At 40.0% G+C, this 16,605-nt stretch overlaps 1 protein-coding gene across 1 annotated transcript; it reads left to right on the top strand.

Moving 5' to 3' along the window:
- The first annotated feature begins 189 nt into the window (after nt 1–189).
- On the top strand, nt 190–16,053 carry LOC147325109 (creatine kinase U-type, mitochondrial-like). The gene is made up of 9 exons (XM_086299420.1): nt 190–511; nt 2,405–2,603; nt 6,465–6,560; nt 6,876–7,097; nt 8,012–8,097; nt 10,459–10,582; nt 11,794–11,928; nt 13,011–13,136; nt 15,166–16,053. The coding sequence occupies exons 1-9, from the start codon at nt 366–368 to the stop codon at nt 15,277–15,279; spliced, it is 1,248 nt and encodes a 415-aa protein (XP_086155546.1). The 5' UTR covers nt 190–365; the 3' UTR covers nt 15,280–16,053.
- The last annotated feature ends 552 nt before the right edge of the window (nt 16,054–16,605 follow it).

Raw genomic sequence — 16,605 nt, 5'->3', positions numbered from 1 at the left:
AAAAAAAAAGGTATAATTACTATACATTTGATAAAAATTAGAGTAAATTAGGCTAGAGTAAATTAAATATACTGTGAAAAAATGATAAAGTCACATTTGGGGGTGAAGGTTGTGTGTCCTCATTTGCAGGAGGAACATTAGGCGTTTTAATCTTGTGCTTTTATTTTGAAGATGCAGCTGAATTTCCGTTCTCGCCGTGTATTCCTCCATCTTGACGTCGCTGCTTCTCAATCGTACTCCTTTCCATTCCATCACGGGCACTTCTTTACCGACACTCCCGTCCACCTGACCCTCCTTCCCCGTGGCCGTGAAAAAAAAAGACCTTTCTCATTTTTTTCAAAACCCAAATACAAGGAGGATAAAAAATGGCAAGCAGTTTCTCGAGAATCCTTTCCTCCAAACGACACATCGGGATCCTGACTTTGGTGGGAGGCTCGGTAACGGCTGGATTTCTCCTCCACCGGGAACATGTTAGCGCCGGAGTGCCTGTTCGCAGGAGGTACCCAGCGAGGTAACGTTTTTTTTTTCAATACTACAACTACACACAAATGTAGCCATTATTTTTAGAAGCATTTAGCATAACTTTATCACATATTTTGTGATGTAATGCACAGATTATTAGTTATTAGTAAAGCAGCGCGAATGCTATGTTTTATATTATTTTTTAGTTTTTTGTGAAATATTAATATGTTATTAATATCATTGTTTGCATCAACATAATTAAAATTAATCGTGCAAGAGGCAGCATATAGGGATCACGCACAATCCTAACGTCCTTGCAAAAATACTTGGTTCAGTGATGCTTTTTACGTGAAGTAAAATTAGATTTAATATCGCTCATAACCATCGCACGTATGCAACCTTATGTCTCAAATCTCTGCTTCCTTCAGCTATAATTGTGCTCCTTGCACCAGCCTGCAGAGCAGATGGTTTAGCGCATAAATATAGGTTTCATGCATGCACCCATTGTTATACATGGATACTGGCGGGATCAAAAGACTCGGAGAGGCCGAGGCGGGGTGCGTACGTGTCCCAGTGCACGCCTGCATGCATTAAAAATGCACCACATACACCATATATAGGTTAGTAAATGATTACTGGTATTCTGATATAAAACCCTGCCCACTGTTATACAAGTGGTCACACCTAAAGAGCTCCTGCAGCAGGGGCGTTAACAAGATTGGTTCAGTGGGGTGGCCCGCATGAAATGGGAATATTTAATTATATTTAAATAGAATGTGGAAAATCACCTGGACTATATCATTTACTAATATTTCGACCCATTTTTTAAAAGTAAAAATCATAATCCTTTTTAAGTGATGGTCCCAAAGTTTTCAAATTAGAAGTAGCTAGTGATTATGGTTGAAACCTTGCAGTAATGGTGCAGTAGGTGGTCGTGGTGTGTTGGCAAAAACTGTAGACAGATGTTGGCATTGCTTCCACATACAATAGGGCTCTAGCCAGATCATCCCTTACAGAGGAATAAATATCTGTCAGATTATTGCAATAAAGAAAACATGCTTGTCTTTGTTTTTTAATCCAAGGACATTTGATCGACAAATAATTTTTCTAGTAAATGGTTCTGAACATACAGTTACACATTTACTCCACAGACACAGACTACTATTACGGAACCTGGTTTTTGTCCAATAAAAATGATGTAAAAAATGGTTTAACAATAAATTTAGAAAACATTTGCCTGTTTCATTTTTGCGCTATGCCATAAAAAATATATACACATACACAAAACAATTCTGGAACATAAAGTTGAATTTGCTGGAAAGTCTAAAGGATTGATTGTCTATGATAAAGATGAGTTTGTGAACGTTTTTTATTTTTGATGTCTTAGCCCTATGCTTTGAGACAAAGTGTAACAAAAACACACACGTTAATTTGTGCTTCTACGGCAGTGCTAATCTTTCAGACTTCTTGGCAGCAAGTATAAATTTTTGCTGGTCTTTCACAGCATTTTCTTTTTTTCCCATTAGCGTCTGTGAAAGCCTAAATGTTCATTTGAAAAGCTTGTAGTGTCTAATCTAATTCTGCATCCTCTATCATCATGAAATAAATGGCACTTTTACCATCTCATGAATAGTTGAACATTAACCAAAGAATGCAGATTAATGGTGCCGCTGTGCCATGTTTTATAGTACAATGCTCATGTCCTTCTGTGTCTTACATTAGTGGTGTTTTGTTAGCCGGCAGGGTGTTGTATTAGCAGAAAGTCACAGGTTGACACACCAGTCACTTGCGTACGTGCAATGAAAAACAGTTCCTTGAGTGAGTCACTCATTGTGCCCCTGCTCCAAGGGCAAAAAGTAAACCATCGCCTACACTCCTGTAATTTTTCTCTCTCTCCAATAGCAGCACATTCACATATAATCTTTCATTTGTGTTTGTGCAGTGCGGAGTTCCCAGACCTGCGCAAACACAACAACTGCATGGCCAGTAACCTCACACCTGCAATCTATGCTAAGCTGTGTGATAGGGCCACTCCCAATGGTTTCACACTGGACGAGGCCATCCAGACGGGCGTGGACAACCCTGGGCACCCCTTCATCAAGACCGTTGGCATGGTGGCAGGGGACGAGGAGTCTTATGAGGTCAGACGTCATAGTAACTTTTCGACATACAGGCTTCCTTCTGCATACAAAAACAGGGTTTTGGGTCTAATAGGTTTTAGAAAGAATCACAAGGTAACAGAGAATCCTTCCTTATGCGGAAGAAGACTCATTATTATGTACTTGCATATGCAGCTGTCATCGGGACGTATGTCCTCGGGTCTTCACTACCCTGTTAGTGTTCCCACCCTCATTATCAAGTATGTTTTGTGACATTCACACATGCATACACAGAGTATTACAGTGTCACTGAGGCAGGGTTTTTAGCTGGGACATGTCTTTTGGGATGTCTCAATATCTAAAATGAGGATACTTCAGTACATTTTCATTTTAATTGCCTACTTCATTTAGAAGCTACAGAAATATCTTGGAACTGCTGACAGCAGTGTGTGTGTCTTTGAATGTGATATTAATTATGGATCAGGAGAATAATGAGTGTTTAATCTGTAATGCTGAAGGTTGCAGGTCAACCATTAGACATTTCTGTTACTTGTGATTGTGTAAGCATTTTCCTTAAACAATATGAATACATACCTTTGCAATGTATCATATACTCCCAGCTTTTGACATGTGTGGGAGTTTCTTTTGAACACTTCAGGGTATGGCGTTACTGTAACACAACAGAATGTCAGTGACTTCTGGTAAAGTAGTTACTCAATGTTCAGAGACAGAGTCTTTTTAGGATATTTCAGACCCTTCCACTTTTTTCAGTCATAAAATGTTGGCTAGAAGATTGCACTGCAAAAATATCCACACCTTCCTAGTACTGTGTTGGATCCCTTTTTGCCTTCAGAATTCTTAGTCTTAGTTCACAGATTAAACAAGGTGCTGAAAACATTTCTCAAAGCTTGGTCCATATTGATATGATGGGATCACAGAGTTGCAGTAGATAATAATAATAATAATGGATTGCATTTATATAGCGCTTTTCGGGACCCCTCAAAGCGCTTTACAATTCCACTATTCATTCACTCTCACATTCATACACTGGTGGAGGCAGCTACAGTTGTAGCCACAGCTGCCCTGGGGCAGACTGACAGAAGCGAGGCTGCCATATTGCGCCATCGGCCCCTCTGGCCATCACCAGTAGGCGGTAGGTGAAGTGTCTTGCCCAAGGACACAACGACCGAGACTGTCCGAGCCGGGGCTCGAACCGGCAACCTTCCGATTACAAGACGAACACCCAACTCTTGAGCCACGATCGCGTAGATTTGTTGCTACGCATCCATATTGTGCAACTCCCATTTCATCAGACCGCACAAGTGCTCTTTCTGGTTATTAAGTGATGACGTGTAAACCCTGCTTCCAGGTCCAAACTCCTACTGATACTGTTGTATCGTTAACATGTTGCAGGGCTTTGTATCTTGTTCTGTTTAATCTTAACAAACCCCTAAAAATAATGAGAGATCACTGTTGGGCTCTGTGGGTTTTTATTACAGTGAGGTCAATAAGTATTTGATCACCCTGTCATTTTGCAAGTTCTCTTACTCAGTCTTGGTCTACAATTTTCAGCATAGAGACAGAGAGACTGTGAGAGACAGAATCTAAAAAGAACAATCCGGAAATCACATTATATGATTTTTGAACAATTTATTTGTGAACAAATACTTGTTGACCTCACTGTAGTACTATTCATCTGCTGCAGTTTAAAACCTTACAATGGAACTACAGCCCATCAGCTAACTATTTGCTAGTTTTCTATCTTCATTTAATGTGAAGTGATAGCAGAGCTGTTTGTTTTAGTTTTTCCAAAATTCCTCATTCAGAACATGGTGTATAATGTTTAGATGGAAACCAGTGATCTAACATCTTGCTACCTTCTAACTCGGTTGAACTTCAGAAATTCTATTTTTCATGGATGGTTGGATGTTAAACTTTCTTGTAACACCTGGGAGCACACTAATCATTTTATTAACGGTAAGAGAGTTTAGACAGTTTGGACCCGGAAACGGTTCATGACTTCGGACTTAAGAGACTGATAGGATTGGGATCTGGTAACTGTGGAGGCCATTTGAGTTCAGGTTCGAAATGATCTGCGGTTTGTGATGTAGCATGTTATCCACCTGAAATGATCCATCATAAGATGGATCATAAAGAGATGAACGTGGTCACCATTAATACTCAAGTAGCCTGTGGTGTTTAAATGATCATCAGTTGGTACTCAGGGGCTCAAAGTGTGTCAAAGAAAATATCTCCAGTTTGGTGAGCCTGTGTGAATCATAGCCTCAATTTCCTTTTCTTATCTGAAAGAAGTAGCACCTGGGTTGGTCTTGTGCTGCTGCGGCCCATCTGCTTCAAAGGTGTGATCATGGCTCAAGAGTTGGCAGTTCGTCTTGTAATCGGAAGACGGAATCGGTTCGAGCCCCGGCTCCGACAGTCTCGGTCTCGGTCCTTGGGCAAGACACTTCACCCGTTGCCTACTGGTGGTGGTCAGAGAGCCCGGTGGCGCCCCAATGTAGCTTACCATTACCAGTGTGTGAATGGGTGGATGACTGAACTTGTAAAGCGCTTTGGGGTCCATAGGGACTAAGTAAAGTGCTATACAAATACAGGCCATTTACCAAAGGTTGGACGTGTTGAGAGATGCTCATCTGCTTTTAAAGAGTGGTTATTTGAGTTACTGTTGCCTTACTACCAGGTCAAGGCAGTCTGGCCATTATCCTCATCATTACCAACATCAACAAAGTACTTTCACTCAGAGAACTGCTGTTCACTGGATATTTTCTTTTTTCACGCCATTCTCTAAAAACCGTAGCGATGGTTGGGGGGAACATCCTAGTAGTTCCTGAAATACTCAGCCCGTATTGCACCAATGTTCAAAGTCTCTGAAATCATCTTTTCTCCCCATTTACGGCAGATATAGTTTTAAGTGTAACAACCTTTCACACATGCACATGTGCAGTGTGTCCAGTTTTTCCTTCTAGATCTTTTTAAGCCTTGTCATCAGCTTTGAGCCACCGTTGGGTCTCTTCAAAGATTTGGGGGGGTTAAAGTCTGAGTTTAGGCTGGGTCTCTCAAGGACAGTCAGAGACTTGTCTTGAAACCAATCCAGCATTCTCTTGGCTGTTGTTGTGAAAATTGATCCATTGTTGGTCTCAGGTTGCTTGCACTCTGGATTAGATTTTCTTTAAAAGCTTCTGTGCATTTGGCTCCATTCCTCCTAGCATCTTCTCTGAGTTTTCTCCCCGCTCTCACCTTCAAAGGGTGATGCTGCCTCTACCATGCCTCACTACTGAAGTACCGATTAGATTTATTCTCATAGAGGAAATCCCCTCTTCCACTAGTTAGTTGAGTGATGTTAGGTATCCAAGTGTATTGTATATTTTTCTTTATCAAATGGTCAGAAATAACGCAGCAATTCAAATATTTTACTGACTGTGCTGTAAATGGGCCGATCAGACTTAAAGGCATATCAGGTGCTGTAAAAATGTGCTTAAGTTACTGTTTAGAGCTTGTTTTATGGTAATTAATGCTAGTGAACATAAACTGATTCGAACAAGCTAATCAACTGCAACATGCATTTTGGAAAATGTATTACCTGCTTTATCAACAAATGACAACAAAATAACAATGATTATATTACTTTAACTTTATCAACTCAATAATTCATGTGACTCAATTTCACTAATAAATGACCCTAATTGTTCGCTCTACTTGGCTTATCAATCACTCCAGACCAGGCATAAGAAAAATCTTTTTTAATTATTCCTTTTCATTGTTGCTTATTTTAAATGAGCAATAATAAATATTTAAAGGTGGAAAAAATAGACTTTTAAAATGAACTCATTAGTAAACCTTATACATGCAATGTCTGAGTATTCTTTATTCCTTTTTCTGGTTTAGGTATTTGCAGACCTTTTGGACCCTGTGATCAAGGAAAGGCACAATGGCTATGACCCCCGCGTCATGAAGCACCCCACTGATCTGGATTCTAGCAAGGTATTACTAACACTGACAGTGCCTGAAGTAGTATTTTACTCCGTGGGCTGGGTATTTGAAAGCAAAATTTGCAAAAAGCATCAAAAAATTAAGAACTACTCATTTTACTCTAAATATGTACGTTTAAATTGTGAAGGCAAAGTGCCTAGTTAGATTTCTAGCTCTCTTTATATACTACAATAACCAGTCTAGAGAAGTATAAAATTCTTCCTCCTCCTCACCTCTTATTTCTTTCACTGTTTTTTTTTTTAAATACATTATATGATCTGATTTACCTGCACAGGTAGCCTTAAACCTCCCCCATCTTTGATTCAGATCCAGTCAGGTCATTTCGATGAGCGATATGTGTTGTCGTCCAGGGTGAGGACAGGCCGCAGCATCCGCGGCCTGAGCCTGCCACCCGCCTGCACCAGGGCAGAGCGCAGGGAGGTGGAGAGAGTGGTGGTGGATGCCCTGTCTGGCCTGAAGGGTGACCTAACAGGGAAGTACTACAGTCTCACCCAAATGACAGAAAAGGAGCAGCAACAGCTCATTGATGTGAGTGATGACGTCGTGCTGTTGACTCATTTGGAATTTGCATTTGGAAAAAGTCAAGTTTTAGCTACCTCTGCTCTCATTTAATTATTTGTATATTTGTCTTAGAAAAAACATCCTGTAAGTTAATGTATACAATTTCACATTGGAAACCAAAGTTATACTAAAGCATTATATTTTATTTACTACATTTTACAGGTGTTCTATAAGGAAAGATATATTTTCAGTGCCATTGTCTGTTTGCTTGTCTTTTAGCAAGTGTACTTACCAATAGAATTGCATCAAACTTGGCAGAAAGACGAAGCAAAAGAATAACCCATTTCATTTTGGTGCAGATCCAGACTAAAATTGCAAAACTGATACTTGGCCTTGGCAGAGGATGCATTCTCTCATTTTTGTACTTCATATAGTTAGCCTGAAAGAAACGATCCGTCAGTTGATCACATATTTATAAGCTGGAATTTTTTAGCACACTTAACCAGAAAACTCTGGGCCATCAGCTTAATGTTTCTTTGTTATGTTTAGCCTGCTGTTGATGTGATTACAATTCCACTACGTGACCTACAAGAAGAAAAAATAAAGAGAATTTTATCACATATAAGCAGGAGTGGGCGTGTTGTGGTTGACACAGCATTTTTCTCCTCACAATGAGAAAAGATCAGAGTATTGAATTCTCAGGTCTACCTCATTGTTAATGGCTCCCAGCATGCATTTTAGTGATGGAAATAGCAGCAAGAACTCTTGATTGAATGTTGGGTTAAGGTTATTGAGTTGATTGAAGATATTATTTCTAATGTTCTGATGTTGTTTATATTTGTAATTAGTTCTAATTTCTTGATCCCATTTTGTTTTCTTTACCAACAAACACTCTGGACTTAGCTGAGTATAAATCATCCTTTTTTCTGTATTTCCAACAGGACCACTTCTTGTTTGACAAGCCGGTGTCCCCCCTCCTCACGTGTGCAGGGATGGCTCGTGACTGGCCAGATGCCCGTGGTATTTGGTAAGTGGATAAGGCTGGTAAACAAAACTTCTTCATCTGTTAATTCCAGAAATAAAGAGATCCTAAATACCTTGGTAAAGGTTCATGTAGGTCAGAGAGGTCAAACCTGTTTTATATTATGGGCCAAATAACATGTCCCACTTTGACCTGAGGTGGACCAGAACAGTGAAACTCCCCTTTCTGTCAGAATAAAGACGTTTAACTACACATTTAATCTCTGAGCTATCATAATATACCAAAAAAGAAGTGCAACAACAGTATATCTCACTTTTTCTACATGATAAAGAAATGCTGCTGTAGTAAATGAAAAACATCTGCCAGCGGGACTCTATGGGCTTAAACTGAAATAAAAAGTAAATGTGTTAAACAATAGTGAAAGTTTTATTATCTCATTGCACAGAATGCCGTCTAATTACAAAACAGAAAGTTTTTGTTAATTCACAGAGAATACCCTTTTTTCCCCTCTGTGCATCCACTGTAAAAAACAGAAATTTGTATAGGAGATACACAGAACAGAATTTTTCTGCCATTTGATCTTTTTTGTCTGATCTTTAATTACTTTGGTGTAGTATGATTGGACTTTATCAGGCAGAAAAGCTGCAGAATGTATTGAAATACAGTTGTTTCAAAGAAGATTGCCCTATTTCACATTATCTAGGGGGGTCTAGTGGGCCGGACGGCGTCTTTGCCGCTGCGATTCTGGCCTGTGGTCCTTATGTTTTTTACCCCTGATTTAGATCATTGCTGTGTACTGGATTTACACAAGGCGCTGCTGATGGTTGACTAATCTTGTATTTATATTTAAGAATAACATTTTCTTCTTTTCTGAGGGATGACAGTGATGCAGTGTTTGGAGGTGACCCACTATGATATTTAATTAACGTTTTTCTTTACTGCTACAAACTGGAAGTGGGTCATACAAACAGTTATGTAACGTGTTTCTCCCAAGTGAGGCCACTCTTTTAGTCCTTAATGATTAGTTTTCATATTTAACAGTTTTCTAAATAAAGAAGGGCCTTTTTTTGTCTTTGTTTTTGGCGTTTCTCCGTCACTGATCCTTGGTGGAGGTGTATTAGCAATGCGGAAAATGCTCCCTCAGCACTGAGTTTCAGCATGTACTCAGGAATAACCCAGTGCAACGTGTCAGCCAGCCAAAATCAATCACCAGCCTCCCTCCTCTCTCCCTCTGCCAGCCGTATCAGCCAACCTGTCCTCAGCTCTCCTTAATAATTCACCTTCACGTCATTCCTTCATCATCTCTTCTTTCAGGAGCTCAGCTTTCTCTTTTTCTGGCTCTCTGATCTTTTCTTTTTTTCACTAACCTTATGTTCAGCTCTGCTGTGAATCGTTTTGCTTATTTTTTAATCCTTTTTTGCTTCTGTTCCGTGTTCTTTTTCTTCCTTTTTATTGCATCACTGTATTCTCCTTCTCTCTCTCCCTACCCTTTTTAAATGTCTGCCACCATTAAGGTAATAAGCACAGAGAAAAGACTACCTCACAGTAGTCTTATGCGTTGACTTAAAATTTTATAACATTATGCATGAAAAGTTGGCACTTCTAATGACTCATACTGTGTGAGCCTTTCTATGAGGGAGTCTTTTCTTGAAGTGACGTGTACAGTAGGTCATGTATAGTTGGTACTGAACATTAGTATATAGAATATATATTCTCCGGAGTACAATCAGTGTGCACTTTGTAATAGCTTTAGACAGTCTTCAGTCTGGAATAGGAACATGCATCTGTGCAGTCGTGGTTATATCTTCAGAAGTATAAATATTAATGTGAATAAACACTTGTTTGTATCACTGACAGGCTTGACTCTTTATCAGGTAGACTTTACTTTCTTTTATCTGTTTAATAACATGTCTGCTTTCTTTAGTCTTTCATTGAAACCTTGACAAAGCGGTAGTAAAAGACTTAGGGGTGAGGGTTCAGATAATTAGATAATCGTAATAATGGTCAGATAATTCTCCAATTTGAAACATAGCATGTTCAAACTTTATAAAATAGACTCAATATTTTATTCCGTCTGATTAAGAGTGAATGAGGCCATAAACTCGTCAGGAAAGTGTTTAAAGAGGTCAAGACTGAAGGCTGTTTTCCTATAAATGTCTATAGGACCAAAGGTCTTCTTTACAACCATAGCTATCATAGTTTGGAGGCCTTCAGGTAGAATGCAGGGTTAAGGCACATCTGGATCGGCTTTATTTTCCAGCCCATAACCATTTGGGGTTTTTGTTTTTTTTTACTGTCTATAGTCTGTCCACTTCTGTTTTATATGCTAGTGCAATTACAGAAACTGGGCAACCATCAACCACAAACATGAATACTGTATAATCTATGTCCTTAATCTATGCGCAGGCACAACATTGAGAAGACATTCCTGATTTGGGTCAATGAGGAGGATCACACAAGAGTCATCTCTATGGAGAAGGGAGGAAACATGAAGAGAGTCTTTGAGAGGTTCTGCAGAGGCCTGAAGGAGGTAAGACTGTGTTTGTGTATGCAAGGGGATAATTTGAAACAGCTTAAGGAGAAAAGAACTAAATAGAGAATTTGGGGAGTTGAGCAGGCATGGTGTTTTTCTCCGTTGTGATCTCTGTGCAAATGTGATCCTGGACCATAAGAAATTACTGCCAGCAAATCTGATACACTGCACGATGTTGGCTGTGTGTGATTTAATAAAAGTATTGGATATTAAATTTGATAATGGTAAACTGTGGGTCTGCTGCAGTTTGATGGCTTTATGGATTTAATAAACCTGGCAAGATAATTAATACAGTCTAAAAGCATCACTGTAGAGAATGGTTACAGAATGGAAAAAACTGCTTACACTAGACTTTGACTTCACATGTTGACAGATGCCCAAAAATGGTTGGGCAAACATAAACTGTTTATGTCCTGATGCATACTCATTCGCCCAGGTAAGGAAAGAGGATGTACATGTCATCCTGTCCAGGAAGTATATGTTCCCATAATGAGGGTTTACACATCCTGAACAGGGAGGAACACTGAGTGGGGAGATTTACGTGAAAAGGGAACGACCATCTCTGAATGAAGCAGGGGGGCCTAAGGGTACTTATTTCACCATCTTACAATGCTGTGATTCCAGCCATTCCTCAACTCTGTGAATGGTACTCATGGCCATTGATCAGTGGTTGTTGATCAATGGTCATGACAATTTCCATATTAATCATCAAGAAACTGATCTCACAGCATGTTGTTTGCCAGTGGTGCTAGTTTCAGTCAGTCTGCAGAGGTACTTTTTATAAGGTTGGAGAAACCTGCAGTCAGCTGAGACTGAAGAAGTCAGACAGCGAGCTGAAACAAAACGTTTCCCCCACTGAAAACACCATGTCCAGATGAATACAATCAACTTTTTGGGATAAACTGTTTATCCAAAAGCAGGCCAAATTCCCCTTTTGAGAAAGCACTAAAGACAAGCAATACAACATCTGGGGCTTTTATGTACTAAATGTGTGAGGGCCCTGAACAGCAGTCCTTGGCTCTACATTAGCACTGGGTTATCTGTCATTCCACTCCCACCAGAGTTCATTGAACAGTTATAGAAGTTGAGCAACTCGCTATTCTTTTCTTGTCAGCCACAAAATATGAAAACTCAAAGGTGTGGCAGTTATTGCAGTCTGGGAGTGAAACAAACTCACTGTCTTGTTGGACTCCATATTCCTCTGTTAGGTGGAGCGTCTGATCCAGGAGAGAGGCTGGGAATTTATGTGGAACGAGAGGCTTGGTTACGTCCTTACCTGCCCCTCAAACCTGGGCACAGGACTGAGGGCCGGTGTCCACGTCAAGCTGCCCCTGCTGAGCAAGGTGAGTTTAATGTTTGTAAAGAAACTCCATACGTTTGTTTCCATACATGTGTTTTATTGGGTTTTGGGGTCACATTTAAAGCACAAGATTTGCACTGTGTGTGGCTTTTTAAAATTAAGCTAGCAAGGATTTCCCGAGTGCCGTTAAACAGACTCAGGACATTTTAGCACATCTTCATTATGTTACATTATTCATTTTGTTCACAAAAAACAAAAACTATCAAAAATTATTAACTCGTTGTCTGATGTGTACCTTTTTTTGCTCAATAACAGCCTCCACTTTTTGTTGTAGTTTTCCACAAGTCTCACATGTCTCCTGAGCAATCCCAAACAACTGTTCTTTGATGAATCTCTCAAGCTCCTCTAGATTTGATGGTCTTCTTCCACCGATCTTGGTCTTCAGTTCATTACAGATTTTTAATGGGAATAAAGTCAGGGCTTTGAGCAAGCCAGTCAATACCCTTCACTTTGGTCTTCTGGAGGTAGTTCTTCAGCAGGAGCGACATGTTTTGGGTCGTTGTCAAGTTGGAAGACAACGCAACGATCCACAAGCAATTACTACTTGAAGTTTTCTTGCAAAATCTTCTTTCTTCATGTTTCCTTCCACCTTGACAAGATTCCCACTTCCCACAGCATAATACTCCCATCTGTGTGTTTCACTGTGGGGATGGCGTTCTCTTCTCCAGAATTAAGTTTCCTGTGCATGGTTCTAGCGATTGTCTTCTTTGAGACTACAGTTCCTGACTTGGCTAAGTCATTCATTCATGTCTTGGGAGTTTTTCTGGGGTTTTTAGACACATCTCTCTTGTTCTTCTTTCCAGAGTCTTTGAAATCTTTCACTTCCTACCTCTGCAAGGCTTGTTCTGCGCTGTGTTGCTCTCTGTGAATTTGTTGATGATACTTCACTCTTCTTGACACTTTAAAACACCTTTGATAACTTTGGCTATCCATCGTCTGCTTTGTGAACATCATCAATTCTTTTCTCAAGTCTACAAAAGGAATCTTTAGATTAATTCACCCTTAATAATATTGTGGTTGGTGATTTGAAACGGCGTGAAATAACACCTTTCTGCTTCATCCCAGGATCCTCGCTTCAGTAAGATCCTGGACAACCTGCGTCTGCAGAAGCGAGGGACAGGCGGTGTGGATACTGCAGCTGTGGGTGGTGTATTTGACATCTCCAACCTAGACCGCCTGGGACAGTCTGAGGTAGGGTAAATGAAGTGTGTGGCTACGTCCCTAACCTTTAAGTACACCGCAGATATTACCTGTCAAGCCGTTTTTCCAGGTGTTGTTCATTAACCACAAATACCTCGATAAATTATCCCGGGATAAGCAAAGACAATGCTTTCTCAGTGAGGCTAAAAAAAAGCTAACCATCTTAACCGTGTTACCTAGAAAATATGAGCACAATGTAAACTGTTGCTAAACAAATATTTGGTGAGTTGGATTATTTGGAGTACAGTTAGTACTCCAAGTAAGTATAGCTGGAGCTATTTTTCACAACTGCAAAAGCATAAGAGAAGCTTCTTGTTTGGCCTGTACATGTAATCTGTCTCCGTTATGTCCTTGGCCTCAGCGTCACATGGGTACAGTACAATAGAGGAGCTCTCTATTGTGGTGAGTGCATGGTTGTGTGTTTTATTCTGATGACATCAGAGGAGGCGGGGGCTCTTTGTTGTTTCTGGGTGAAGTGCAGTGTACAAATTAGCCTTCAGTTTGGTACAGATTAAGAATCACTCATCTAATTTTCTTTCTTTAAAATATTGTCTGATTATTGAAAGGCTTGGAAGCTGACCTCCAAGGGTGGAGTCAGTGAGTTAAGGAAAGAGAAAATCTGAATAAGGATGGAGGAATGAGAGAATTGTGAGCAGCTGGGGAAAAGTGCAGGAGGACTACAAGGAGGTGTTCCTCTTTAAGCCCATGTTAACAAATACAGATTTCAGTCTGATATGTTGGTGCCTTTTAAAACACTCAAGGTCACCTTATAATGCAAATAAAATAAACATTAAAATCACAAACCTGTGCAGAAGTCTGAGGAAGTAAAATTAACTCGATGCTTTTTACCCCTCATAAAAGGCTGACGGAGAATTAGACGCAAGTTCATTAGTGTGATAACACAAAAACAAGGCCACATAGGAGTTTGAAGTTCATACCACGGGTGCTTCGACTGAGCCTTGGACAAGGTCAAAGGTCAGGTTTTCAGAAAAGCTTATGAATGAGATAACATGAGACCAAGGCGACGTACGATTTTGAAACTGATACCATAGATGTGTCTAAGTATTGTTGTTGTTGAATTAATATGATATAAAATACAGAATTTAGAAATACTAAATAAAATAAATATTTAGTAATCCTCATTTTAATTAAAAAAAAACAAACAAACAGTTCTGCGGGTACTTGAAAGTTTCTTGTTAGTTTTTAGGCCCTCAGCAGGTTGTAATTTGACACAGACATGACACCACTGTGAGGACACTGCTGTGTGACACAACAGAATAGAAACTATCTATCAGGACAGGCTGAAGCTATCCCAGCTGCATAGGGTGAGAACACAGAGACAAACAAATTCATGCTCACAGCCACTTTGGAACCACATACTAACCTAATGTCTTTGGACTATGGGAAGAAGCCTGAATACCTAGAGAGAAGCAACACAGACATAGGATTCAAACCCAGGTCCTTCTTGATGCGAGGTGACCGTTCTAACCACTGTTGCATCGTCCTGCTGTGAAAATATATAGATATTTCTGGGTTGTGTGTTATACATCAGCCCCTGTGAAGATTTGAGAAGTGCCTGTTTTTGAGGTGGGCTGTACTTAGCACTAGAGGAGGCACACATTCTGCGTCTTAACTGAGCCATAAGACAGAATCAACAAGAGTACAGGCTGCTTGTATTTATATCTGCTCATCCTTATTTGGTAGGTGGCATTTTGGTTGTGAAGGGTTTGTTTATAGCTGCAGACTGTTTTGTATCTTCAGCCTCTGACAGCATTCAAAGAAAAAGCTGTTAGAAGTACCCTGTATTAGGCTTTCACTATTTTATTTGCTTTAAGATACAAATGTTTTCTGGTCATGTTAATAATTTCTGTCTTGTGTGGCTTACCAAACACAAATGTCACTTGGCTTTGACCTTGATAAAATTACTCTTCCTTATTGCAAAAATAGTGTCTACTTTTTATGTTCTGTGCACTTTCCTGTTCACTTTTATTACTAAAATGTGGCATGTTCATCCTCTCAGGTCCAGCTGGTGCAGACAGTGGTTGATGGCGTCAACTACCTAATTGAGTGTGAGAAGAGACTGGAGAGAGGACAGGACATCAAGGTGCCCCCACCCATCAAGCTGTCCAAGTAGACACTGATCCCTCACCTCCCCACACAGACCTCTGGGCACACACACATGCACAAATTCCTCTCGCTCTCTGTGCCCATAGATATTACAAATATCTATTTCATCGCCTCATTTATTACTACTAATTACACCATCCCACCCCACAGCATACCTCTCTAGAATATAATCTCTTTATATTAGATGTAGCTTCAGGCTCCCAGAACTGCTTTGGGCCTAAGTGAGTGAAGCCTACTGCAGTAAATTCAAAGTTTGATTTAAGCTTAAATCTAAATCCTGCTCTAAGATAGCAGTGGATACGAATAAGGATGCACAAATTATGGGGCTGTTATAAGATGCCCTTTTCTGCATGGCCCAACATCTCTGGCTCTCCTATCAAAGCACTCCTCAGCCTGCCCAAACCTGGCTTACTCCCTTCCTGTCGCATGTCCTGTACACACATCCCCTTTCCTCTCATCTCTGTAGTTTCACTGTTCATGCCTATTAGCTAGTGCTTGTGTAGTTCATCCATCTGTGCTCACCGTGGAGGGTGGATTGTGTGTACATAGTTTACTTTAACTGTTCTGAAGTGGTTTGAATGTAGACCAACAAGCTGAAGACAGAAGACCCATGTGTTCTCCGGATGAGTGGGTTGTTTGGTGACATGCTGGTGTCAGATTATAATTCACACTGGTCCAGTTAAGCTCTGTACTGTATGCTACTGAAGCAATATCATTTGAGTTTATAACTGAATGTCACGCTCTAATGTCTTTTATTAAAGAAATCATCTATTTAACAGTATTTGCTCCACTGTCTGACTCTTATTTTTTTATGTTTTTTGGGTCCTATGTGAGCTAAATGCAATTTCTTTGGTGTTTTCTACCAATATGAATCCAGAGCTTTGAGTAACCATAGTAACCAAGCTTGCGTGGCATGATTTCTATCAGTGTGGTTGCATAGTGTCATGTGACAATGTTTAGTTGGAAGCATAACAAAACTGTATTATGTTTAAGAGGTCAGTACACGGGGTTCATATTCTCACATGGAGCCCAGACCTGGAAAACAACAATGAGTGATTAAATATTTTAGCTCACCTGCAGGAACTTTGATTTCAAAGAGATGGTATAATGGGGACAAAAGACCAGTCATAGGTAACCCATGGTGGCCTACTTGAAATCGTATTAAGTAAAATTCAAGTTACATTAATATGAACTGTTGAAAGACCCGCTCGATAAATGTGTGTTAGAAAATATGGCTGCCCGTTAACAATTTGGCATTTTGAGTCTGGCAATAACCCTAAATATGTCTCTTTCTACTCAGTGGTTGAAATAAAGAACTACACATAACATAGCC

The sequence above is a fragment of the Aulonocara sp. 'chitande type north' Nkhata Bay genome, linkage group LG7 (genome assembly GCF_057382095.1).
Source record: "Aulonocara sp. 'chitande type north' Nkhata Bay isolate Kocher_YH1m ecotype deep benthic linkage group LG7, A_spYH_male_GT1.1, whole genome shotgun sequence".
Classification (NCBI taxonomy): Eukaryota; Metazoa; Chordata; class Actinopteri; order Cichliformes; family Cichlidae; genus Aulonocara; species Aulonocara sp. 'chitande type north' Nkhata Bay.
Note: the sequence above shows the minus strand (reverse complement) of the source record. Positions and strands in the feature narration are given on the sequence as shown.